The 27,309-nt window shown below is 45.6% G+C and overlaps 2 protein-coding genes across 3 annotated transcripts in view; one reads left to right on the plus strand and one right to left on the minus strand.

Moving 5' to 3' along the window:
• SCAMP5 (secretory carrier membrane protein 5) overlaps window positions 1-8,537 on the plus strand; it is a 46,723-nt gene extending 38,186 nt beyond the window's left edge. The window contains exon 8 of the mRNA XM_068126719.2: window positions 6,514-8,537. Within this exon, the coding sequence (XP_067982820.1) occupies window positions 6,514-6,705 (192 nt within the window). The 3' untranslated portion in view covers window positions 6,706-8,537. The remainder of the gene's footprint in view (window positions 1-6,513) is intronic.
• A 6,632-nt stretch (window positions 8,538-15,169) lies between these two features.
• The window catches only part of SRFBP1 (serum response factor binding protein 1), a 38,195-nt gene continuing 26,055 nt past the window's right edge, over window positions 15,170-27,309 (minus strand). For both annotated transcript variants that reach the window (XM_068126718.2, XM_078785785.1), the window contains exons 4-9: window positions 21,462-21,533; window positions 19,788-19,869; window positions 18,644-18,778; window positions 17,605-18,344; window positions 16,235-16,458; window positions 15,170-15,740 (exon numbers count right to left, since the gene is read on the minus strand). In XM_068126718.2, coding sequence (XP_067982819.2) covers window positions 15,542-15,740; window positions 16,235-16,458; window positions 17,605-18,344; window positions 18,644-18,778; window positions 19,788-19,869; window positions 21,462-21,533 — 1,452 coding nt within the window. In that variant the 3' untranslated portion in view covers window positions 15,170-15,541. The remainder of the gene's footprint in view (window positions 15,741-16,234; window positions 16,459-17,604; window positions 18,345-18,643; window positions 18,779-19,787; window positions 19,870-21,461; window positions 21,534-27,309) is intronic.

The raw sequence follows: 27,309 nt of genomic DNA on the forward strand, positions 1-27,309 counted from the left end.
ACCCACCTGGTGGCGGGTGGCGTAAGCTCCAAAATAACCAAAATGCGAAAACAAAGCAGCAGCGATATACGGCAGAGATGCTTGCACAGCAAGATAACCACGTGACCGGAACCCACCTGGTGGCGGGTGGCGTAAGCTCCAAAATAACCAAAATGTGAAAACAAAGCAGCAGCGATATACGGCAGAGATGCTTGCACGGCAAGATAACCACGTGACCGGAACCCACCTGGTGGCGGGTGGCGTAAGCTCCAAAATAACCAAAATGTGAAAACAAAGCAGCAGCGATATACGGCAGAGATGCTTGCACGGCGAGATAACCACGTGACCGGAACCCAACTGGTGGCGGGTGGCGTAAGCTCGTAACTCAGATCTCGGCTCGCATCACAAAGCAATAAACCGCCCCAGCGACGGCTCGTATCTCGGAAAACTCGTAAGTTGGTGCACTCGTAAGTCAAGGTTTCACTGTATATATATATATATGTGTATATATATATATATATATATATATATATATATATATATATATATATATATATATTGAAATTGACTTCCGGGTTCGGTTGCGAGAGGACGCTGGCGTTGCATATTCGCCGCTTCTCCGACTGGATGGATGTACAGGGTCCGCTTCTACCTTTCTGACCTGACATCTCACACCTGTCCTGCCTTTTCACACCCGCACGTGCCGCGTGTTCTCCGGCTGGATAACGGAATCTGCTTTTGATGGTACGGAATACGGAATTCGAAAGGCCCGCTCCCGTTGTTTGTGGCCGTGGCCTTGTTTGCCGGTGGCCTTGTGGCCTTGTTTGCCGCTGTGGTCTTGATTAGCGGCTGCAGTCGTTTGCCGCTGCGTTTGCCGCTGCGTTTGCCGCTGCGTTTGCCGCTTTGCCTCCTCGACCTTGGCCTCGTACTCGTCCCTTCGCTCCTGCCTGGCATGGCTCTGAAGTACTCCGCCGCAAGGCTTCTTCTGCTCAATACCCGCTCCACCCCATCATGCATCTCTGCCATCAAATCAAATGGACTCCTCCGACGACCCAGGTACATTCACCGTGGCTCCGGTCGCAAGTTTGTTTATTCGCAATCAGGTCACTCCATCCCCGTCCTCTGGTCGGCTCAGCGCACTCTCACTCTTCGTCCCAGCGCACCTGGTCACAGCAACCCACACGATCGCACCTCTTGCCTACGAACCCTGGCTAAATCACCTGAATTCATCCCTGCTGTTCAAAACAACATCAAGCTCACCCTGTTCAACACCCGGTCCCTCAACAATAAATGCCTCATCCTGAACGAATACATCCTGGATAACAAACTGGACTTTCTCTGTCTCACCGAAACCTGGCAACAACCTCTGGACTACTACACACTCAACCTCACCACACCCAGTGGATATTCCTACGTCAATAAACCACGCTCGGAGGGCCGAGGTGGTGGAATTGCCGTTATCCACCGTCAAGACATCAAGACCAACCTCATCTCCATCTCATCTGCTCCATCATTTGAACACCTGGCTTTAAAACTCTCTGGTCACACGCAGTCAGTCATGGCTGTCGTCTACCGCCCTCCCAAACCACACCCATCATTCCTGTCTGACTTCTCCTACTTTCTGACCCAGCTATGTTCCCTCTCCCCCTCAATCCTCCTCCTTGGTGATTTCAATATCCACATGGACTCCACTGACTCCACAATAACCACTGACTTCACTGATTTACTCACCTGCTTTAACCTCACTCAACATGTCGACTTTCCTACCCATATCCGTGGTCACATTTTGGACCTTGTCTGCTCCACTGGATTAAATTTGCACCATCTCTATGGCTCCGACCTCACCCTCTCTGACCACTTAGCCATCACTCTGACCATCAACATCCCCGCCCCAACACCAAGGCATTATCGCACAATCAACTTCCGTAAGCTAAACGCTCTTTCACCTACCTCATTCTCATCCACCCTCTCTGAAAAAATGTCCACTTCTCCCTTCATTGACCTCCACACCCCTTCCGACCTCACTGACTACTACAACCACACTCTCTCCTCCTGCCTTGACCAGCTTGCGCCTGTAAAAACCAAAACAGTTTCTTTCACCCATTCTGCTCCCTGGTTTACCCCTGAACTCCACCTGATGAAAACTCGTGCTCGCCAACTTGAAAGACTCCGCAATAAAACGGGTCTCACAGTTCACTCCCAAGCCTACAAGGACCACATACAACACTACAAAGATGCCCTCTCCCGCGCCCGCTCTGCCTACTACTCTCAAATTATCCACTCTGGCTCCGGAAACCCAAAAGCACTCTTCTCGACAATAAACAAACTCCTCCGCCCCCTGAACACCACCACCCAGTCATTCACAGTAGACAACTGCATCTCCTTCCTCTCTTTCTTCCAACGCAAAATTGACAACATCTACAACAGCTTGACCACCGCCGCACCCGCTCCCCCTCCAACCACCTGCCCCCCCTTGTCCTGCCATCCCCTGTCTCGGTTCTCCCCAATCTCTCCTACTGACCTCTCTGAACTCCTCATAGGAATGAAAACTGCCACCTGCACTCTTGACCCCATCCCCTCCAGCTTTGTCAAAGCCTCCCTCCCTGCTCTCTCTCCACTTATCATTGCAACAATAAACTCCTCCCTGTCTACAGGCATCGTCCCACCTTCCCTCAAAATTGCTGCTGTTACCCCCATTCTAAAAAAACCTGGTCTAAACCCTGACACCCTAAACAACTTCAGACCCATCTCCAACCTACCCTTTCTGTCAAAAGTTTTGGAACGCGCTGTAGCCACTCAACTCAAACATCATCTCTCTGCCAATAACTTGTATGAAACATTCCAATCCGGATTCCGCTCCAACCACAGTACTGAAACTGCTCTCCTCAAAATCACCAACGACCTTCTCCTCTCCTCTGACGCTGGCAACCTCAACATTCTCGTCCTCCTCGACCTCAGCGCTGCCTTTGACACCATCGATCACACTATCCTCCTCACCCGACTTGAATCCACCTTTAACGTCACCGGCACTGCCCTCTCTTGGATTAAATCATACCTCTCTGACAGATGCCAGTTCATCTCCATCAATAACTGCAAATCCCCCACTGCTCCCCTCCCCCAAGGTGTCCCCCAAGGTTCAGTTCTTGGCCCCCTCCTCTTCATCCTTTACCTGTCCCCGCTCGGTCACTTAATCCGCCGTCATGGTCTCCAATTCCACTGCTTCGCCGATGACATCCAGCTTTTCATCTCCACCAAGTCCGTCTCCACCGACACCCACTCTATCCTGACAAACTGCATCACTGAAATAAAATCCTGGCTTCAAATCAACTTCCTCAAGCTTAACTGTGATAAATCTGAAATAATCATCATTGGCCCAAAAACGCTCACAAAATCCACCCATAACTTTGCCCTCAACATCGACGGTATCCCAGTATCCACCTCCCCTCACATCCGGAATCTTGGCGTCATCTTTGACCAAACCCTTTCCTTCGACAAATACACTAAACAGATCACAAAGTCAGCCTTCTTTCACCTGAAAAACATTGCCCGTCTCCGCTCATCCCTCTCCTCCACGGCTGCAGAAACCCTCATCCACGCCTTCATCACCTCCCGTCTGGACTACTGCAATAGCCTCCTCTATGGTTCACCCTAAAAAATCACCAATAAACTCCAATACATTCAGAACTCCGCTGCCCGTCTACTCACTCATTCCCGGACCCGTGACCACATCACCCCCGTCCTTTACAAGCTTCACTGGCTCCCCATCCCCCAGAGAATCCAGTACAAAATCCTCCTCTTGACATACAAAGCCCTCCATAACCTGGCCCCATCCTACCTGGCTGACCTCCTCTCCAGACACACTCCCACCCGCAACCTCCGCTCTGCTGGTACCAACCTCCTGACCCCCTCCATCCGGACCAAATTCAGATCCTGGGGGGACAGGGCCTTCTCCATCGCTGCTCCCACCCTCTGGAACTCACTACCTCACACCATCAGAGACTCCTCCTCACTCACCACATTCAAAACATCACTAAAGACCCACCTGTTCAACGCTGCATTCAACATTCAACCCACAGCATTTAACCCCTGACTATCTCTTCTCCTTCTCCCTCCTTTTGCTTTAAATATTTCCCTATTGATTCTTGTCTTGTCTTTTTGATTCTTGTCTTATATATATGCCGTATATCGCTGCTGTTTGTTTTCTTGATTCTTGTCTTTTTGCAATTGTTGTTTTCATGTATTGTTATGCATTATGTTTTCCACTCTGTCAAAGCGCCTTTGGGCTTCTGGAAAAGCGCTATACAAAATAAATGAATTATTATTATTAATTATTATTATTATTATATATATATATATGTGTGTGTGTGTGTGTATATGTATACAGGTACAGTGCATTCAGACCCCTTCACTTTTTTCACATTTTGTTGTGTTGCCGCCTTATGCTGAAATCGTTTAAATTCATTTTTTTCCCTCATCAATCGACACTCAATACCCCATAATGACAAAGAGAAAGCAGGATTTTAGAAAGTTTTGCAAATTTATTAAAAAGAAAAAACTGAAATATCACATTGACATAAGTATTCATACCCTTTGCTATGACACTTGAAATTTAGCTCAGGTGCCTGCCATTTCTCTTGATCATCTTTGAGATGTTTCTCCACCTTCATTGGAGTCCACCTGTGGTAAATTCAATTGATTGGACATGATTTGGAAAGGCACACACCTGTCTATATAAGGTCTCACAGCTGACGATGCATATCAGAGCAAAAACCAAGCCATGAGGTGGAAGGAACTGCCTGCAGAGCTCAGAGACAGGATTGTGTCGAGGCACAGATCTGGGGAAGCCTACAAAAAAAATCCCTGCTGCATTGAAGGTTCCCAAGAGCACAGTGGCCTCCATAATTCTTAAATGGAAGAAGTTTGGAACAAACAGGACTCTTCCTAGAGCTGGCCGCCCGGCCAAACTGAGCAATCGGGGGAGAAGGGCCTTGGTAAGAGAGGTGACCAAGAACCCGATGGTCACCCTGGCTGAGCTCCAGAGATCCTGTGTGGAGATGGGAGAAACTTCCAGAAGGACAACCATCACTGCAACACTCCACCGATCTGGGCTTTATGGCAGAGTGGCCAGACGGAAGCCTTTCCTCAGTGAAAGACACATGAAAGCCCACAGAATCTTGTTTCTCTCTGTCTGAGAGTCCTTTAGGTGCTTTTTTGCAAACTCCAAGCGGGCTTTCATGTGTCTTTCACTGAGGAGAGGCCTCCGCCTATTAGATTTTGGTTCAGGTCTGAATCCAGATCCAGCCTATCAGTGGGATACAAAACATAAACTGTTCAGCCTGGCGGAGGTATGTGCACTACCGAGTGCCGTTCTAGTTTACAAATTGAGTTAGAAAGCAATCCTGGACTAGATCTAGGAAATCCTCATCTGCCCTACCATTTCCCAACCCTGGACCGAATCTATCCCAGGCAAGTTAAAATCCCTCATATTCAATACTCCTTTCTTACCACATGCCCTTCTGAATTATTCATGAACCCTTATTTGCTGCTTCAAGAACCCCATAGTCGATACTTTTAAGCAGCCTCAGTCATGTAGTTGTTGGAGTGTTTGCTCCTAATCTGGGAGCTTGGCGGTTCAAACCCCAGCTGTCATCCCAAAGACTTTTAAAATGGTACGTGCTGCTTCCTTGCTTGAGACCTGGCATTCAAAAGGATAAGAGCACGAACAATCCCCATCGGTTGACATCCATGGGAAGGAGGATATTCCTCCTTGGGAAATATCCCGCTGAATACGCTGAGAAAGGCGGCGCCATTAATGTAACGATGCTGGTACCCAGAGTGCCCTGGGAAGTGACTGCACTGACGCCAAGCTCAGTGGATGTTTGTCTTGTCCCAGTCCTGTGTGTGTCTGTATCAGTTCCACTATGAGCTTGTCACACCAACGCATCCTGTAGCCTTGTAGTCCTGTCCCCATTTTCTCTCCACTTCAACGATGGCTCACTTATTGCATTTGTCATATTCCTCACTATATATTTTGGCTTCAAGATCTTCCCTCTTTTTACTGATACTCCAATAAAAATTATCAAATATTGATGCGACACTTTTCATGATGTGGTTGTTTGTACTGGTGAGATCATTTGAACTCCTACATTTGGCCAACACCTGCCGTTTGATGTTGATGGACCACAGTTGTCATTGAGTTGACGAACCATTGCTGATCACTCCTATGAGTATAAAACCGCGTCCTCCGTGTAATGTTGCCATGGTGACTTCTGGTTTTGCACGAAATCAAAACCTTTTTTTCAAAATTGGAAGCAGCCTGGAAATATATAAACTTTTTTTGTTTATTTTGTCGCATTGCAACCGGGAGAAGCCATACCACTTCGTCAAATTGCAATTTTTGAATGGCCTGTCCCTAGCTGGTTGGGAGATATGAGGAATGTGAAATTTGTTGCATCTTTGTACAAATGCTCGTTTGGCGAGTTGAACTGGAGAGCTTTGATTTGTGACTTCGTTTTCGCTGCATTCCACCCACAGGTACATTCACATTACCGTGGCAGCGGCGCTAGCATGAGCAAAGCTCAGGAAGAATGGGCTACGGGTACCTGGAAGAACCCGGCCGTGCAGCAAGCAGCTTTCAATGCTGCGACTGCCTCCGCGCAGTCCAATCCTCCTCCATATTCTCAGGGTCCCAGCTACCCACAAGGGGGCGGTGGATACGAAATGTGATTGATTTGTGAACGATGCTGAGAATAAACTTTGGATGTGGCACTGTAATTGCACGAATGTGGATTTACACTCGGATAGGGGGCAATGCACGAGTCATGGGTTGGAGATAAGGATTTTGGATGTATGTGTTAAAGATGAATTCGGGATTGGAGGAGACTGTGGCTGCAGAGGAGAAATTCCAATTAACAAAATAGCTGACAAATCGATAAAACACTAAGTAGGCATATTAGATTTGCATCGTCGGATCTTGACATAAAGGAAATATAGCTAAATGATTCCTAGAAAAATTCCGATGCTTGTGGAATTGTAGAAGATGGAATTTTTTCTTTTTTTCCTCTATAGAGACTGATGCTCTCCCATGTGAATGCGTGGTGGATTTATTTGACGAGATCCGAGTCCATTTTGGCCAGTGCATATTGGAGGCAGCGCAGACAGTACCGTTACAAATAACCCGTGTACATTTTCCAAGTGATTATATTTTTCGGTGTTTGTAACGTAAGATCTTTTGAGAAAGTAAATGATGATTTTGTTAGTTTAGTATTGTACAGTATTGTAAGGATGATGGACGTTGTAAATCGAGTCTGTGTGCGGAGTCCTGTCTGCATCGTTGGTCGTGGCATTGCTCTTCATATCCATCTTTATCCGGATTTCTTTGTTGAAGTTTTGCGCTTGCATTGAAAGTGATACTTTTGAGGACTCGTGTGGCTGTCTCCGGTGATGTGCTCGATGATTCGTGTCCACTTGTGCCCTTGCCCATCCAGTCATCGCCCTCGTTCGGAATGTAGCATCACTTATCATTATTCATCATCTGATCCACATCCTTCTTGGCGGCGTCTGTTTGTACAATCGTTGTTATGAGCCGTAGATTATTACCTTCTTAGGTGCATTTATAAGTATTATTATGCTCCAGCCTATAACGTGGATAGTCTTAACTACCCTGCTTTCTACATACCTTTGTATGTCGTTTTTATTTATTTTTGATCGGAGCCGAGACTCCGTTTTGACGGGGGGATATTTATTTGGTAGGTATGCAAACATGGGGGAATTTTGACCGTCCCTAATATCTTTCATACATGTCCCTTCTCTTCCTTTATTCCCATCCGTCTACTCCTCGTACTTACTCTGCACTCTCCCTTCACTTTCCTACCATGCTTTTCTCAGTTTGGCCTCTCCCATCCCCAAAAGTAATAACTATGTGGCCATGGGTTATCCACTGCATCACTTTTAATGCTCATTATGAAATATATACATTATGAATACTGATGGGATTTGACTGTTTGAACTGGAACGGCCCACTTCACACTTCTTTTTGAGCATCATCTTTATTTGTGCAGTAACGTCGAGCGTTTCAGTTGGTGAATATTCCAAACTGCATCAACATGGTATGTATATAAACGCTGCTCCTTATCCTTTCTTGCATGTTGGGAATGCACATTCTGAAGGTGCTGCCCAGTGTTACAATGATTCCCGAATGAATTTTGCCCAGGATTACTTGTAGTCATTCTCGTCATGTAATTACTGCTTACTCCCTTTAGCTTTAAGCATTGTTTGAAAAAGTGCAGAAAGGCAGACACCTGGACTGCTGATGACATTGCCATTGAGAGAAATCAAAGGAAGAGGTTGTCTTCTGATCTTGTGCTGGAAAATCAATTGATTGATCCAAACATTCCATTTTTTTTTTTTTGTATATGTTTTTTGTTCTCTTAACAAACCTAAGTAGATACTCCTTGGCTGTGAGTCTTTCCCTACCATACTTCCTTAAACTTGTAATCATGTTCTCATAGTTGTGATAAACTTGTCAAATGGTGAAATAAACAAACTGAAGTAAATGACTGGCAAGTGTGAACTGAAATTTTATATGTATTTTTTCCCCTGTACACCAATGAGTGTTTCACCACCATAGATTATCTGAAAGCTGAGGAGGGTCCAAGTAGATTTTAAAACGAGGAAAGCGAGCAGCTTCCTGGGTGAATGTGCTCATTACCTCGCTTCTGCATTCCTAAGTCCAAGACAAGGACAAGCATTCTCAAGTCCAGGAAAATAATCCTTTTTGCATTCTTGGATTTTAAGGTACCACAACACTATGGGAGAGGGTTCCGGCAACCGCAAATCGATAATCGTCCTTTGCCATTGACATTAGGCCATGTTTGTCCTTCTGTGGTTTCCAGTGATACTTCCCCAGTCACGGGTGACTTTCCCCATACAATTGCAATGAAGTTGAATTCACAAAAAAGGAACTTACAATTGAGAGGATTCATTCATACTAGAGAATGAAAGCACCACTATTACAACACTAGTATAAAAGTTCGTCAAAATGACGGAGTATTCTGTATGTTACAAATTACATACAAAAACCTTCATGTACTACACAAACTTCTCATCCCTTTTGGGTGGTGTATAGGCAACAGACCACTCTGCCTTTATCGATTTACAAAAATAAAACCCAGATTATATACTTGAAACAAAAACACTCAAAGCTTATGACGGGTGACCCTTCTTGAAAACTTCAGCTAAAACTGAAATTACCTGCAAAATCCTTAATTTACTTCCCCAGTGTATAACATCAAAGGCCTTCAAAATGGTTGGAGTTGTATTAAAAACTCAAATTTTTTTTAAAAATACTTTGTAGCATCATCTTCTTTATACATCCCGGTGTATACCCCGGTTTAGAATAGGTACACCGTATCCCTGCATGTCGAAAGAGGCGACCAAAAGGGTTGGCGTCAGGCAGGGCATCCGGCCATAAAAACATTGCCTCAAAAAGAGAACCATGACAATAACAATTACATATGGGCAGGATACAGCCCGAACTACCCCGTGGGGGTTCGGCCTCACTCCCTCGTCAAAAATCAAGGTGGGGAACCCGATCGAAGCAAGGGTGGAAATCATTCCATTTATGACGACAAAACGTCTGATGCCCGATGTGGAGATCGGTTTCTGAGGTTTGGGACATGGAATGTAGGGTCAATGACAGGGAGATCAGGAGAAGTGGTGGAAGTATTGATCAGAAGAGTGGACATATGTTGTGTGCAAGAGACGAGATGGAAGGGAAGTGGTGTGAGAATGGTGAAGGGTAGGCAGGGACAGAAATACAAGTTTGTGGGGCAAGGGTGCCCGGAGAGCGTGAATGATGTTGGTGTCCTGTTTTCTGAGGAGTTTGTAGACAGTGTGGTGAGTGTGACTCGAGTGAGTGAAAGGTTGATGATGGTGAAAATGATGATTGGAAAGCTCTTGGTGAACGTCATCTCGGGATATGCTCTGCAGGTTGGTCGAAGCGATGAAGAGGACAAGTTCTGGAGTGCGATAGAGAAGCTGATGGAAAACGTGAAAGATGAGGAAGTTGTTGTGGTAGGAGGAGACCTAAATGGACATGTGGGAAGGAGTATGGACGGTTTTGAGGGAGTTCATGGGGGGGGTTACAGATATGGTCTGAGGAATGGAGAAGGTGAAAGGATTTTGGAGTTTGGTGATGGAGCTGATTTGTTGATTTGTAATACTCAGTTCCAGAAAGAGGATAATAAGCTTGTTACATACACGTCAGGTGGGTCGACGACAACCGTTGACTACCTGATGGTGCGTAGGCGAGATAGGGTGCACCTCCCGGACACAAAGGTGATCCCGGGGGAGGAGGCTGTTTCACAGCACCACTTGGTTGTCTGCGAGATAGGGGTGAAAGGTGCGAGGAGAGCTCGGCGGGTGAAGTACCAACCGAGAATGAAGGTGTGGAGGTTGAAAGAGGTGACACTGAAGGAGGCATTAAAAGAGAGGCTGAGTATGGCAGAGGATGATGTGGTTGAGCTTGAAAGTGTTTGGATGTCGATGAAAGATAGTCTGTTGGGAGCCGTTGGTGAGGTATGTGGATGGACAAAAGGACCACCGAGGCACTCGGAGACGTGGTGGTGGGATGATGAAGTTGGAAAGAGGATTGACGAGAAGAGAAGAAGTTGAAGGAGTGGCAAAAGGCAAAGGGGTACGGGGGCAGAAAAGGCAGAGCATGAAAGTTGGAAGGCAGCCAAGAAGGCTGCAAAGAAAGAGGTAGCAAAGGCGCAGGAGGCATGTAGGAAAATGTTCAGAGAACGCTTGGATTCGGAAGAAGGTAAGAGAGCGGTATTCAGGATTGCAAAGCAGATAGCGAAAGAGGTGCGATGTGATGGGGGTGAGTTGCTTGAAGGATGAAGTGGGACAAATCGTTGTGGACCCAGATGGAATTAAAGGAAGATCGAAGAGATATATGGAAATGCTGTTGCATGCAGAGAATGAATGGGATGGCAACATAGAGAGTAACCCAGTATACAAGCAGAGAAGATAACTGGACGTTGAGGAAGCAATAAAAGCAATGAAGAGTAGAAAAGCGGGAGGGCCGACGGGAGTTGTGGGAGATATGTCGAAGGCAGCGGGAAGTTGGGTTGTTAAGAGAATGACAGAGATCTGTAATCTGGTGGTGAAAGAAGGCCACATTCCAGTGGATTGGGAAGTGAGTACCCTCGTCCCTCTATACAAAGGGAAAGGTGACCCTCTGGACTGTGGCTCAGATAGAGCGATAAAGTTATTGGAGCATGGAATGAAGGTATTGGAAAGGGTGTTGGAGAGGAGGATAAGGAAGAAAGTGAAGATCGACGAAATGCAGTTTGGATTTATGCCAGGAAGAGGAACGACAGACGCACTTTTTATTGTAAGGCAGTTGCAGGAGAAGTACATGGAGAAAAGGAAGATGTTGTTTCTTGGGTTTGTTGATCTGGAGAAAGCATTCGATAGGGTTCCACGCAAAGTTGTGACATGGGCATTGAGGAAGGTAGGAGTGGAGGAATGGTTGATCAGAGTAGTGATGGCAATGTATGAGAGAGCGTGCACAGCTGTAAGGACAAAGGACAGGAAGAGTGGTGAGTTTGAGGTGAAGGTGGGAGTGCATCAGGGGTCGGTACTAAGTCCACTACTATCTGTAGCTGTGATGGAGGTGCTGGCTCTTAATGTAAAAGAGGGTTTACCATGGGAGTTGTTGTATGCAGATGATCTGGTGTTGATTGGGGAAAGTATGGATGGACTGAAGGAGAATATGAACAAGTGGAAGGAATGCACAGAGGGAGCTGCAGATGGAGGAAATGTTGAGTTGGATCTTGGAGACGGCGTGAAGCTGGAAGGTGTGAAAACATTTTGTTACCTCGGAGACATGCTGAATGGAGAAGGTGGATCAGACTCGGCAACGGTTGCTCGAGTGAGATGTGCATGGAAGAAGTTTCGGGAACTGAGTGGCATGCTGATGAGGAGGGGAGTGTCGTTGAAGCTGAAGGGAAAGGTGTATGCTGCATGTGTGAGAAGTGTGATGATTTATGGGAGCGAGTCATGGGTAATGAACGTAGAGCAACAACGAAGGGTGGAAATGCGAATGGTTCGGTGGATGTGTGGAGTATCGTTGAGAGAGAGGAAAACAAATGATGAATTGCGAAAGATGATGGGAATGGAGCCTGTGATGGATGCTGTGAAGAGAAACAGGTTGAGGTGGTTTGGTCACGTGTTGAGGAAGGATGAAAGTGACTGGTTTGAGAAGTGATGGAAATGAATGTAGAAGGAAGTGGAGGACGGGGAAGACCGAGAAAGACTTGGCTAAAGATGATCGAAGAAGAAATGCGGGCAAGGGTTGTTGTTTTTTTTTTGTATGCAAGATCGAGGCTCGTGAAAGAGCTAACATTAATCACACAAAAAGTCAAACCGATACACAAAACACAAAAAAATAAGGGGTTAACAAGGGGAGATGCAGAAAATGGGGCAAAATGGAGAAGATTGTCATGGGGACCGCAAGGCTAACCCCCGCTCTGGCGTGGAAAATGGCCTTAAAATGCCTGTTGTTGTTGTTGTTGTTGTTGTTGTTGTAGCATCAACATTTACGACCTCCAAGATTATTTTCTTCGGCATGTGTTGTAATCAAAATGCAAGTTTCGTTCATGATGGAAGATGTCTTGTTCAGTCTTCAAATGCACAGACAGACATCCTGATCTGGAGGGCAATGCTTTGATGAAATGATTAGATGTCGGTGAAGATTCGGATTTGGATGCAAGAATTTTTAAAAGTGATTCTTTGCTATTGAGAGAAAGAGCCAAATATGATATATAGCAGGATATATCAAAAAGGTGTAGACCAATTTGGACGTAGCTTGGTGACAGGTTGTGTGTGCGATAAGAATCGATTCAATTCTGGTGAAGATTTGTGATGGAAGGATTTAATGAGAAAATTGATTGCAGCCTTTTGAACAGGAAGAAAAAAAGCGAGTTGTGGTATACAAAGGAATACAACATGGCAGGCGGGAGTTTAAACATTTTTAAAGCAAAACCACCGGTTGAACACGTGGACACGGGCGGGGGAGGGAAGAACACGTGGACACGGGCGGGGGAGGGAAGAACACGTGGACACGGGCGGGGGAGGGAGGAACACGTGGACACGGGCGGGGGAGGGAGGAACACGTGGACACGGGCGGGGGAGGGAGGAACACGTGGACACGGGCGGGGGAGGGAGGAACACGTGGACACGGGCGGGGGAGGGAGGAACACGTGGACACGGGCGGGGGAGGGAGGAACACGTGGACACGGGCGGGGGAGGGAGGAACACGTGGACACGGGCGGGGGAGGGAGGAACACGTGGACACGGGCGGGGGAGGGAGGAACACGTGGACACGGGCGGGGGAGGGAGGAACACGTGGACACGGGCGGGGGAGGGAGGAACACGTGGACACGGGCGGGGGAGGGAGGAACACGTGGACACGGGCGGGGGAGGGAGGAACACGTGGACACGGGCGGGGGAGGGAGGAACACGTGGACACGGGCGGGGGAGGGAAGAACACGTGGACACGGGCGGGGGAGGGAGGAACACGTGGACACGGGCGGGGGAGGGAGGAACACGTGGACACGGGCGGGGGAGGGAGGAACACGTGGACACGGGCGGGGGAGGGAGGAACACGTGGACACGGGCGGGGGAGGGAGGAACACGTGGACACGGGCGGGGGAGGGAAGAACACGTGGACACGGGCGGGGGAGGGAAGAACACGTGGACACGGGCGGGGGAGGGAAGAACACGTGGACACGGGCGGGGGAGGGAAGAACACGTGGACACGGGCGGGGGAGGGAAGAACACGTGGACACGGGCGGGGGAGGGAAGAACACGTGGACACGGGCGGGGGAGGGAAGAACACGTGGACACGGGCGGGGGAGGGAAGAACACGTGGACACGGGCGGGAAGAGGAAGATTTGAATCTGGATCCGTAACAGAGAATTTTTAAGTGATTCTTCACCATTGAAAGATTGGGCAAAAACAATATGGAGCACAATATCTCAAAGCTATTGACAAGTGATGATAAAACGAGGTGGATGTGTTGTTTAGGTGACCAGAAGACGCCTGTTTGATTTTGGTTCAGGTCCGCATCCAGATGTGGCCTGTCGGTGGGATACAATGCATAAACTGTTCAGCCTAGTGGAGGTATGTGCTCTACAGAGTGCCGTTTTAGTTCCAATTGCACTGGCACATGGGCTGACATCAGAGGCCTATGCGTACTGTCTCCTTCACAAAATGGTGGATGGATGATGTTTTCAGGTTACAATTGTGGGTGGAGTCGGGCCACCTTTCCAACCAATTGGGCGAAGGCAGTCATCCGGTGGTCCGTCACATGCATGCTGTTGTGGAAATGACTCCGAGTGTGGAAAGATGCTTAATATAGTGGTTATTTCCTTAATAATAATGTCTTAGTATATGCATAAAAGTAATTAAATGTGATATTATATATGCGTCACTTATGTAATAGTTATACACCATCAACCTATCACAGTGTGTCTACAATTAACCTGCGACCTCCTTTTTAACTCACCTGGAATGTAGTCCAGGCAGCTTATGGAATGGTGCGTTGTCCGGCTGTCAGTTCATACACTTGAAACTTCACCGAAACTGCTAATGGGATTGTGACCAAATTCGCCTAAAATGATATTTGGTATGTTGCAACTCACGTTTGTTCACAGCATTAAAAGAATGGGGTTCAAATTGGGCCCAGGGTTGACCACCCCCCCTCTCCCTCCCCCCAAAATAGATATTTGCTTTCTTCTCTGAAACTACACACACAATTTAAGAAACCGGACCACAACCTTCACCATCCATGATGTACCAAAGTTTGTTCACGCCATGAGAAAATTGGGGTCTAAGGGGATCTACCTTGGGGTTTGGGGGGAGGATAACGCACAGCTGACGGCTGCATCGCCATGAAGCTCCCGGAGCGGAAGCCACGCCTTGCCCTGCCAAGCGCGCCCACCCAGGCGAAGCCACCGACAGCGCAGACGTTGTTTGAGTTTCAAGAAAAGCAACTGTCCACCAAACTTTGCCTGTTTGAGTAACGATTCTTCTGTCCTGTCTGTCCCCAACTCCATCTCATGTGCAATAGATAATTAAGGCATCCGTTCGTTCGTTGGCATTGTGTGGGCGTATGGGTTGGTAGTGGGTTAACAGATTTTTATTATTGATTGTATTGCTTCTTGTTTATTCCTTCCACCGTGCCATTGCTTGTTTATTAATGGGATCCATACAGATGACCTCCACTCAGACTCATTTCCACATTCTTACATACATCAAAATAAGCATCATGTATATTTTAAGATGGATATGTTGGGGGGAAATTTCAACATAATCGTCCACAAACAAAGGTTTCAATCATATTGTTGCGAAAAACAATTATCCGCACAAGCATGGTTATTCCCTGGTGACCGAAATGTAGTAAAATGTCGTCACGTTCCAAAGACAATGACCGTCAATATCAGCTACGTCTGGTGAATGAGTCCAACAAAAGAGTTGCTTTACGCAACTGCGGTCATTCATCGAATGTAGTCTTTTTCCCCTGAAAAACTGTGATGCAGCTCTGCTGTTCCTTCCGCTTGCGACTCGCCACCCACGATGGGTGCATATTCGTTTCGGACCGAGTGATGGATCCTGGCCTTCGTAGATGCCCGCGTTCTGCCCCAAAACCACTTTTTCGACCTTCATGTCTATTCTCCATTCTCTCGGACCAGCTGAAAAACGTAATAAAAAAAAAAAAAATCAGTTAACTTTGACAATTACAAGTGAAACATTCTAACAACTTGTCACACGTTGTTAAAAAAAAATTAGGGTTAATAAACGAAATGTTATTTCCCCATATTTTATTAAAATTGAAGTATATTCATAAACACTGTGCAGGATATCGTGTTCTATGAACTCTCTAGGTTATTATACTTTTTGGCAATTCCACAGTCCTAAGTTATGCTTTCATCCCCTAAAAGCTAGCGTTTAGTCAGGATATCCGCCAGCAGAACAAATTTTGGACACAGCGACCAATCCAGAGAACACATCTGTTCATTACAAGACGTCTGAAAATGGAAGACAACGCATTGACGAACGAGCTATCTCGAACAACTGCAGTTTGTTCCACCGAGAATAGCAAACCATCCATTAACAGAATAATTTTGTCGATTTCACATTTGATTGAAACATGATTTACAATAAGTTGTTTTTCAGAGCATCTTACCTTGATGCATTCCTACTGACTGCCACACACCCTCTCGAACCCCTAGGCGCAAAATTATTTGTGCTCCTGTATCCAGAATCAGCAAACGCATCTCGTTGATTGGTACGTCCTCTCCCACCTAGGCTGCAGAATGCAGAAGTCAACCTGGTTGGACGGCGAGGACCACGAAGAGACGATTGAGCCAGGCCAGAATTTGATGCATCCTGCCGAACTTTTCCCCTAATCTGAGAAAAGGAAGGCAATGACAGGAAAGGAAGGGTTTGATGTCACATTGTGTACTTTATAATACAAATTATTTCACTTTGTTATCATGAAGATGTGAGTATCAAAAAGACAGTCAAATTATGGGGACGCAGGTGGCATTCGTAGATTCTTAACCATAAGCTGCCTTGTCCTAGGTTGGAATACAGGTGAAGTTCAATTATACATAAGATATGCCGTTCCATCAAGTTGCTAACAGGGAAGCTGCATTGTGGAACACACCACACCACACCACACCACATGTCCGTCCGTCCGTCCACAACCATATGGACCGATTTTGTTCATACTTGGCATAAGAATAATAGATGATGGTATACATATGCACATCATTTGGTTTTGTGATACGATCAAAGATGGCCGACTGGCGGCCATTTTGTTACTTAAACGTGTCCACGAGCATTTATTGTCCGATTTTGTTGCATGCATGGTCCGATTTTCTTCGAACTTGGCCCAAGCAGAGTACATGATGGCATACACATGCACCTCACTTTATTTTGCGATCTGATCAAAGATGGCTACTGGTAGACTGGCGTCCATTTTAGTTGTAACAAAACCCGATATTGACCACGTCCTCAACCATTTCTCGGACATGCATTTATTGATCTTGTTCAAACTTGGCTCACAGAAAATGAATAATGGGTTAAATATGCACGTCATTTTTTTTCCATATCAGATCCAAGATGGCCGACTGGTGGCCATTTTGTTACTTAAACGTGTCCCCAACAATTTATCGGACATGGATGGACCTATTTTGTCCAAACTTGGTAAAAGGACAATACATGAGTATACATATGCAGATTTTGTTTGGTAATCCGACCAAAGATGGCCGACTATCGGCCTTTAACTCCGTACAGCAAAATTACTAAAACCATGGGGGCTTATGACATTTTATGTCTGTTTCTTCTTGTTGCTTCATGTAATCATTCTCACACGCCATTTAATTGTTGAATAAATGTACTTGGTCTCGGGGTTAGATTCAAACATAGGCTGGCCGGCTCAAAGGTGAGTGCACATACCTCTAAGCTATCCTGCAATCCTCTTTAGCTATAAATATTGCCAAATATTTGATCATATTGCCAGGAACAAGAGTGCCGAATAAAAAGTCTCACCTTATTCTGCACCTTCTTGGTCCTCTGAGCACTATTTGCTTCCGATTCTCTCCGCTTACGCAGCCGTTTCACCTTCCCCAGGAAGAAGTCATCATTTTCATCATCATCTGAGGAAGGTTGTTCCAGAAATCTCTCCTCTGTGCTGTCATCACATTTGTCGTCATTTTCTTCCCCGTCTTCATCTGAGCACTTTTTTTCACTCGCTGCGGGCCTCGCTTCACCAACCTCATCCTGCTTCTGGACATTCAAATCTATCTCTGCTTTACTCTCTTCAGGAACTCTCCCTTTTCTTGTGTCATCTTGTGTCGTTTGCTTCTCTTGTTCCTCGAAGTTTTTTTCTCGGCTTTGTCCATCTTCACACAAAATTTCACTTGTGTTGTCCTTCTTTTCCTTCTTATTGATAACACTTTCATGACTGCTATCTTTGAAAGCTTCTTTAGTTCTTACTGTGTCTTTCTTTTGCTTTTCCACATTCATGGAATGGTATTCCTGGCATTGTCCTTCCTCGGCTGCATGTTCATTGTCAATCAATAACTTGTCCTTGTCCAGTTTTGCCTTCGTCTTCACATCCGTTGTCTGCTTCTTTACATCTGCCGAGACTTCTTCCTGGACTGGCATCCCTTCGACCATCGTGCTGATATTTGGTGCTGTAAGTTCACTTTTAATCCGCTGCTGTTCCCCTGCCAAATTCTCATGGGCCTTTGCAGATTTAGCGTCTCTTTCATTTTGAATACGGTAAACTGAAAGTTTGGGGAAAAGGGTTAAACGAGAAAAACATTTTCATCTCAGACAATAACAAAAACCCCATGCATAATTTTGCAAAAAATTGGTTTTTAAGTATTAATACAAATCAACAGGAAACTAACTGAAGAATGAACCATTAGACAGACATTTAACTGGAAGAGAATGGAAACCTGTCCAAGCCAGGTAATTATTAAAAGATAAAGTTATGCTCCATTCTCGGTGGACAGTATTACAGCTATCAGTATTAGTTACAATAACCAAGCAACGTACGATTATATAGCAAGCCCATGCTTACCTTGCCGTTTGCGCCACGGCACTTTGGGGGTTATTGCAGTGCTCACAGTCTCCGCTTCTACAGGTTTCTCTTGAACCAGCGATGCTTTTGCCTTTCCCACATTCTCTCGCTCCTCTTTAAAAGCACGAAGGATGTCTGCACAGCATCGAATAATATGTATGCACGTCAGTCTTAGAGGTAAAAGAGTGCGTCTAAACGTCACAGTTACCTTATGGATCACAATGCAAAAACATCTCACCAGCTAAATGAGCAGTCGGACTCACATTTCAATTTAATCACAGAACCTCCCCTACCAAAGGTTTACGGAGGTTATGTATTCGCCGGTTTGTTCATGTATCTGTCAGTGAGCAGGATATCTCAAAAAGTTATGGACGGATACGGCCGAAACTTGGTGGATGGGCTGGGTGAGTGACAAGGACGAATCGATTTGATTTTGGTGAAGATCTGGATCCGGATACAATAATTGAGAGATGGGAGAGGGCCAAAAACTATATATAGCACAGTATCTCAAAATGTTGTGGACGGATTATGCCAAAACTTGGCGGATGAGTTGGTTAGGTGACAAGAACAAGCCGGTAAGATTTTGGTTCAGGTCCAGATCCAGATCCGGCCCATCAGTGGGATACAAAGCGTAAACTGTTCAGTCTGGCAGGGGTGTGCGCTCTACCGAGTGCCGTTCTAGTTTATCTATACTGTAAATGCAACAAAATGTCAGAAATGCCATGAACAGATAAAACAAAACAAAAAAAAGGAATACAATAAATCATACATAGCTGCTGTGAACCATTGGTGGAGGTGGGTTGATGAGTTATGTGAAAATCATCATTAGTGCAGTACTACCCACAGGCTTGTTGGCCTGTGTCCTTTAGTTGTTTGTGTGGTCATACAGGCAGGCCTAGCCAAAAGGCTTGCATGTTCAAAATCTTTTTGTTTTGCTGCTTGTGCCATCAAGACCAAAGTTTTAAACTGCTGGCTTTAGCACTGCCCCTTAAGGGTTGTTCATTTTGAACCGACCTCTCTGCTTTGTTGTTTCCATCAGTTGTCGAGCCTTAAGCTCTGTTCAACAAAAAAAATCCCTAAAGCTTGAACACAAAGAATGGCACAAGATGAAGGAGATCATTGTGACTGAAACCCATAGTCTTACCTTTTATGCACCCTATTTTATCACGAATAGGTGGAAATAATGAAAGTCTTGCAATTGCGCGATCTCGAGCCGAGGCAATGCCCTGTGAGGTACAAGCAAGGATGAAGAAGAGCATTAGCCGTAAACTAAGGTTTGCAAAAACAAAACTGCATAATGAAAGTTGAAAGTTACTTGTATGAGATACAGGAAGCACCATCACATCGAAATTCAAGTTGTAGCAACACATTAAGGCTGCCTAGCATGTGCTACAAGAATGGGTAGTTTGTGCACATCCGCTTCTTCGTTCCCAATTTCCTGCTGGACTGCAATACAGTTCTGGTGAAGAGGTTCCAATCTGGAAAGAAAATTAGATGAACAACAATTGCCTCTTGGTTTAGTTTCTGTGGACATAATAGTGAAATCGTTGTGCTAGGGAACTCCGAGTGCCAAAGGAATGAAGCGCTGCTAGGCGGTTCCATTGGGCATGCAGTCACAAGCTGGAATCCATAAATCGAGCATCTCAGGTTGCTTAATGAACACCAACAATGGCAGAAACCTTATATTACAACTTGCATATGTGGCCTATTATGGTCACTCGCAGGTGCTCCCGCCCTCCAGCCTCCATGCGGGAGTACCCTTCTTGGCCCACCTTTGGTAGGCAACATGCTGCTGCACTTTATATTAATAAAACACCTTTATAAATACTGAAAATTTTTATCGATCACAACATATCATACGATGAAAGGAATACGATTTGTAATACTGGCTACCACCAATGGTGGCGGTATTCCCGAAATACGCACGCGTGTGCACACACAATTATAAGTAGATTACCGTGCCAGTGTGCCAGCGGGATAGTTTGAATCCTGTCTCAGCTGCAAACCGCCATCCTGGTGTCTCGCAAGCAGGGCGAGGCATCAATGTGAGCTGTTCCTCGAATGGACGTTAATTGGGCATCTCGTCGGCGACCATTAGTTAGAGAATGCTAAAGATCTCACGACGTCCTTAGCGAAGAGTGTACGAGCAACTGCCCAGCACCCTGAACAATTTCCAGATTCCTGCTCTAACCTACAGGGGAGGGGGCGTGTTCACCATGCATCAGTGGAACAGCTGTGTCCCCAACAAATGCTTCTATCTGCAGCCATGTGCTGCACATTAAACAAGAAAAAGAGCAATCAGAGATTGCAAACCCTCGCCAGGATGTATTTTCAGTGGTTTTTAAGGCTTTTGTGTTAAAACAAATATGGCGGCCGAACCACGTGACCGATGACGTCATCATTTTTTTTTTTCTAAACGAATTTATTCCTACATTATGCAGCGGTATGCGACCCAACAATTATGACTTCACTTACAAGGAACTTCGACGCAACAGGAGGCCAATAGGCCCATCAAAGCCTGCACTCGTATTGCCAACTTGTAGTTGTTTGCCCGTGCTCTATTATTTTAAAATGATGAGCATTAAGCAAGGAAGTTAAAGTCTTTGGTGTGACTCGGCTGGGATTCAAACCGCCGAACTCCCAGACTGGATTCAGAAAAGTGTCTTGGGCGACCATTTTGTTTTTGCCAAATTATTTACGCATTTGAATAAACTGCAATGTTTGTAAATGAAAATGTAAAAAAATGTAAAAATCAGTCACACCGTCTATATCAAGGTTTAGGACTAGCCATACAGGTGCTCTGTGTAAACATACGTACCTTACGGCATATCGACTCAAAGTCAATGAAGGAGAACAGAGCCGTCTTGCTCACAATATCAGGTTTGAGTTTCTGCAAGTATGACGCAGATTCAAATCTTATTACACAATGGTCATTCAACATGTGCGGTATAATTTTGAGGAAACAACATGAATAAAAAGCACACAATCTTGTGTTTTTTGTTTTTGTTCCGATTTGAAATGACTTTCATTATCTGTCTATACCCACAGGGGTTTTTTAGGATAATGTAATGGGTCAGTGTATGTGTGTGTTTCAGTGAGTGTGTGTGTAAGTGTGTGTGCGTGAGTGTGTGCATGTCTGAGTGTGTGTGTGTGTGTTTCAGTGAGTGTGTGTGTAAGTGTGTGTGCGTGAGTGTGTGCATGTCTGAGTGTGTGTGTGTGTGTCAGTGTGTGTGTGTGTGTCAGTGAGTGTGTGTATGTCAGTGAGTGTGTGTGTATATGTCAGTGAGTGTGTGTATGTGCAAGTGTGTGTGTGTATGTCAGTGAGTGTGTGTGTATATGTGTCAGTGAGTGTGTGTGTATGTGTGTCAGTGAGTGTGTGTGTATGTGTGTCAGTGAGTGTGTGTATGTGTGTGTGTATGTGCGAGTGTGTGTATGTCAGTGAGTGTGTGTGTATATGTGTCAGTAAGTGTGTGTATGTGCGAGTGTGTATGTGCGAGTGTGTGTGTATGTCAGTGAGTGTGTGTATGTGCGTGTGTGTGTATGTCAGTGAGTGTGTGTGTATATGTGTCAGTGAGTGTGTGTGTATATGTGTCAGTGTGTGTGTGTGTATGTGCGAGTGTGTGTGTATGTGCGAGTGTGTGTATGTCAGTGAGTGTGTGTATGTCAGTGAGTGTGTGTGTATGTGCGAGTGTGTGTGTGTATGTGTGTCAGTGAGTGTGTGTATGTCATTGAGTGTGTGTGTGTGTATATGTGTCAGTGAGTGTGTGTGTATATGTGTCAGTGAGTGTGTGTGTATATGTGTCAGTGAGTGTGTGTGTATATGTGTCAGTGAGTGTGTGTGTATATGTATCAGTGTGTGTGTGTGTGTATGTGCGAGTGTGTGTGTGTATGTCAGTGTGTGTGTGTATGTCAGTGAGTGTGTGTATATATGTGTCAGTGAGTGTGTGTATGTGCGAGTGTGTGTGTGTATGTCAGTGAGTGTGTGTATGTCAGTGAGTGTGTGTATGTCATTGAGTGTGTGTATGTCATTGAGTGTGTGTGTTTATGTCAGTGAGTGTGTGTGTATATGTGTCAGTGAGTGTGTGTGTATATGTGTCAGTGAGTGTGTATATGTGCGAGTGTGTGTCAGTGCCAGTGTGTGTGTGTGTCAGTGTGCAAGAGTGCTGCACTGTGCGTGGTAGTGTGCGTGTGGCAGTGTGCGTGGGGCAATATGTGTCAGTGTGTGCGAATGTCTGTGTGTGCGCATGTGCCAGTGTACCTCAGCTTCGTGAGTCAGTTATCTCACAGGTAGAACCACTTCAATTTAGTGCCCTAATGCGGTTTACTTTAGTATTGCGCCCCCAAGAGGCCTGATGCACAGTTAAATTAAGTTGTCTAACGTAACCATAACATTTTTACATCTATTTAAACACAAGTTCTTATTGCACCTTGAATGTGGATGACATCAAAGTTATCCTCATCCAATTGTTGTGTGTGTGTGTGTGTGTGTGTGTGTGTGTGTGTGTGTGTGTGTGTGTGTGTGTGTGTGTGTGTGTGTGTGTGTGTGTGTGTGTGCATACGTGTGCTGGCACTACCTGTGAGTTAAGTTATGGTGCAAGGCCTATGGGCAACTGGCCTTGGTCAAAGTTCAATGTTGTCCAAGTTAAGCACACATTTCTATTTTATTCTTATTTTAACCTTGAATGTGCATTTTATGTCCAAGTTGAACACAATGAATCGCTCCTTTTATTATCTGTACAGGTTCTTCACTGGTCTGTCTGTGTGACTGGTTGTTGTTGTCCAAGGCTAACAACTTTTCTTATCTCTACTCTTTAGAAATGAGGTTTGTCTGTGTGAGACGGATACCCTGCTAGTTTACATTATATATTAATTAACAATGATTAACCAGGTTAACCTTTACTACATATTAGTTGTGATAAATATGGATGTGCTAAAAGGAACATGAAAAGCTAATATTGTAATGCCGTTGTGTGTCAGTCAGAGAGATCCTGTTTTTATATATCCCCGGTGAGTCTCTATATTGTTAAATGCTCGTCTTGTACACGTTCTGGAGTTAAAGTTGGCGATACACATTAGAATTAGTAATGATAAGCACTAAGCGAGGCTGGCAGGATGGCCTAGATCAGTGGTTCTTAACCTTTTTAAGTGCCCGTACCCCTTGAGTTTTCATAATATTTTCCCGTACCCCCTGTCAAACATGACTTAAAGCTACAATAATAGATTAATAAAGTTTCATATTTAAAAAAACACATTTATGGAAACAATAATCTTAATGCATAGTGTTTGCTGAAAAGTCACTTTGTTGAAGTAGATTACAGTACAATAATAACTTTTGCAGAAAAACATACTACACAGTACACACGGACACATTCCTAGTGGCTCTTTTGTTGTTGTTTTTCATCAATGATGATGCTGAAACGAGGTTCTTTCTTTGAAATAGCCACACGCAAGTCGTCACTTGCATCCAAGTGGTTCCTGGACTTTGTTTTGATGTGAAGGAATGTTGAAAAACCTGTCTCGCACGAATAGGTGGTCGCAAATGGCACGAGGGTCTGCAGAGGTCTCTCTGCTAACTGTGGGAACGTTTTGAGTTGTGCACACCAGAAGATGTCTAGCTGCATTGATTCAAACTCTTTTCGGATTTTTTCATTGGCCTTCAGCTCAACCAGATCATCTTTCATTATATCACTATGATCCATGGAATCCAGGTTGAAAAGAAATGGACCCCGTATCGTTCTCTGTGCAATAGAAACCTCTCCATGGTGAAAGTATCCTGGGAAGGACTGAATCAGCACCTGCAAATGTTCTTCCACTTCAGTCACGATGGATACTTATTTTTCCGCATTGGCAGCCTCATAAAATTTAGGAAAGTTTGCAAAATTTCCATTCTCAATGCGGTGCATCCAAATTGGAAGGTTTTGGGTGAAGGCAGACACCTTTTCTCTGGCAGTGATCATGTTGTGGAAGTGTAACTCAGTGTAACTCATTGGTTGGAACTGGTAACGAAGCAGGTACTAGCAGGTGGTCGTAAGAATGTCAGGAATGTATCTCGCTCTGTCGAAGCTGGGAGTCCTTTGTCCACCTTTATTACAACCCCGGGCTAACACACATTCCCAAGCCCGCACTATTGTTTTGGACATCGGGATGCAAAGAGGGTGAAGAAACTCCCCAGCAGGGAGGCGATTGTGGATGACCAAGGAGCTTCAGCGCACGGGGGATTAACATTTAGCGCACGGAGGATTAACTCGAGGGTGCCCATATAAACGAAAACAAACTTTGAGTGAGCAACACTTGTCACGAGAACCTCTGCCCGATGGAACGAACGAGTACGCAATGGGAAACAGCGCTAGGAGAGCACCGGCCAACGAAGAAGAACCAACGACTTGAATTACTAAATTCGTTATAGTATTATAGTTATTTTGTATTTGAAACAAGTGAATTATTAGTTAATAAAGCTTTGCTTTTGTAAAAGCCCTGCTGGGTCATATCGTAGCCTCCTCAGTCATATAACTATTCCCGAACAATATGGAGGCACCGCTGGGATCAATTGGACACCGACAAGATCTTTAAAGGTAAGTGGCGATACACATTAAGGATGTACACAGCCTCATAAAAGGCTGAGTGGCACATAAAAGGTTTGAGTGGCACACTTTAATTGATCGGGGCGGTCACGGATTTCCGAAGCTGTTCCACGATCTTCGCGCACGCTCGAAGCTAAGTCATTGTCACATTTGTATTCTTGTCTAAACTGTTTATCTTACGTGTGTGTACCTTTTAAGTGTCCCTCGGAAATTTTATCGGGGTTAATCTTTCATACCTGTAAAAAATAGTCGAGTATCTCGTGCCGCGCGCGGCCACGCGGCCTAGTTGTTGAAGCTTCCGACCTGGAGGCTTGGTTTCTCTCCGGGCATCCAAAGTGGTTATTTTTTCATTCGTGTGTTTGTCAAATTTCAACTCGTTACTTTATCGTCCATGATTTATTGTTTGTTTATAGTTAGTTTTGGTTTGAATTTCCTGTAACTCGTAATTAATTAATCCTGTTCTGCGCCTCGTGTGCGGCCTTGTACCCCTGTCGGTGTTTGTTAACTTAAGTCCCCTACATCGTGTTTTGCTTGGCTCTCAGTTTTTCCCTTCTACACCGAACGTAATACTCTCTGTCTAACGTTTTAAATCCCCACCCCACCCCCCCCCCAAAAAAAAACAAACAAAAAAAACACTTATTTTTCCTTTCTCCACGTGTGCCGTTGTCTCATCCTGTACTTTCTGTCCAGGTGTATCGTGGTGCTTTTCGCCCCGCCCCCATTATCTCCTTGCCATCCACCTTTTGCCCTGTTCACGTGACTCGTGGTGGTCCCTCTCGGCCCTCCCCCCGTTGGTATTTTGTGCATATAAGATTGTTCACGGTTCTGTTTAAATATTATTTTAAATATGTTTACCCTTTCCCCTTCAGTGGTTTATTCAGTGGTATATTACAACACGCTGTTTTTCTTCCTATTTAAAAGGCTTTTCTCAATTTCCTCTCCAACTCATTCCACGTCAAAAAAAAGAAATTCAATATCTTATACGTCTCCCTCACTACATGGTCTAAATTCACATTCATTCCATCCCTCCTCCATCGTTCTGAATCGGATTGCTAACTTGAAAATCACAACAAACCCAATTTGTTATCAATGTTCGTCTTTCATTAATCATCCACTTTCTAAACTCCCCTCTTGCCCCTCCCCTCCAAATCCCCCCCCTTGCACCTACACTCCTAAACTACCCCCTTTCCCCTCCACTCTTAAACTCCCCCCTTGCCCCTCCACTCCTGAACTCCTCCCTTGCCCCTCCCCTCCAAATCCCCCCCTTGCCCCTCCACTCCTGAACTCCCCCCTTGCCCTTCCCCTCATAAACTCCTCCCTTGCCCCTCCCCTCCAAATCCCCCCCCCTTGCCCCTACACTCCTAAACTCCCCCCTTGCCCCTCCACTACTAGACTCCCCCCTTGCCCCTCCCCTCCTAAACTCCCACCTCACTCCTCCCCTTCAAAACTCCCCCCCAACTCCTCCCATTCAAATCTCCCCCCATACCAGTCCTCTCAAATTCTCCCTCCTCCCCCCTCCTCAAAGTTGCCTCCTCCCCACCTCGTCTCCCTTCTATCTCATGCCTCCACCCCCCCCAACCTTCTACTGTCCCATGCCCCCCCTCAAACAACCCCTCACTCTGCCTCATCCCTTCACCACCAAACCTTTCATCCTCCTCATCCTTCCCTTTTTTGGAACTCTTCTGTAATCTCTGACACACTATCAACTGCTCTCCCTACCTCCCCCTCTCATCCTTCATCTTACCCTACTCCTCCCCTCCCCTGTCCTGTACCCGATGCTCCCCCTCTCTCTTCTTTAACGGTATGGACCTCAAACATCCGGGGCCTTCGCTCAAACCTGACTGATCTCTCCATACAGGTTGCTTCTGACAATCCAGACTTGATCTGCTTAACAGAGACTTTCCTCCTTCAAGATGTCTCTGATTCCTCAATATCTCTTCCTGGTTACTCCCTCTTCCGGTATGATAGACCTGAGCCTCGTCCTGGTGGTGGGGTGGCTATCTTTATCAAAAACTGTCTTCCTCATTCTCCTTGCACTGCCCTCTCTCCTCCTCACCCCCAGGAGTACCTCTGGCTACGGGTTCC

The sequence above is a fragment of the Myxine glutinosa genome, chromosome 10, assembly GCF_964187855.1.
Source record: "Myxine glutinosa chromosome 10, kmMyxGlut1.1, whole genome shotgun sequence".
Lineage (NCBI taxonomy): Eukaryota > Metazoa > Chordata > Myxini > Myxiniformes > Myxinidae > Myxine > Myxine glutinosa.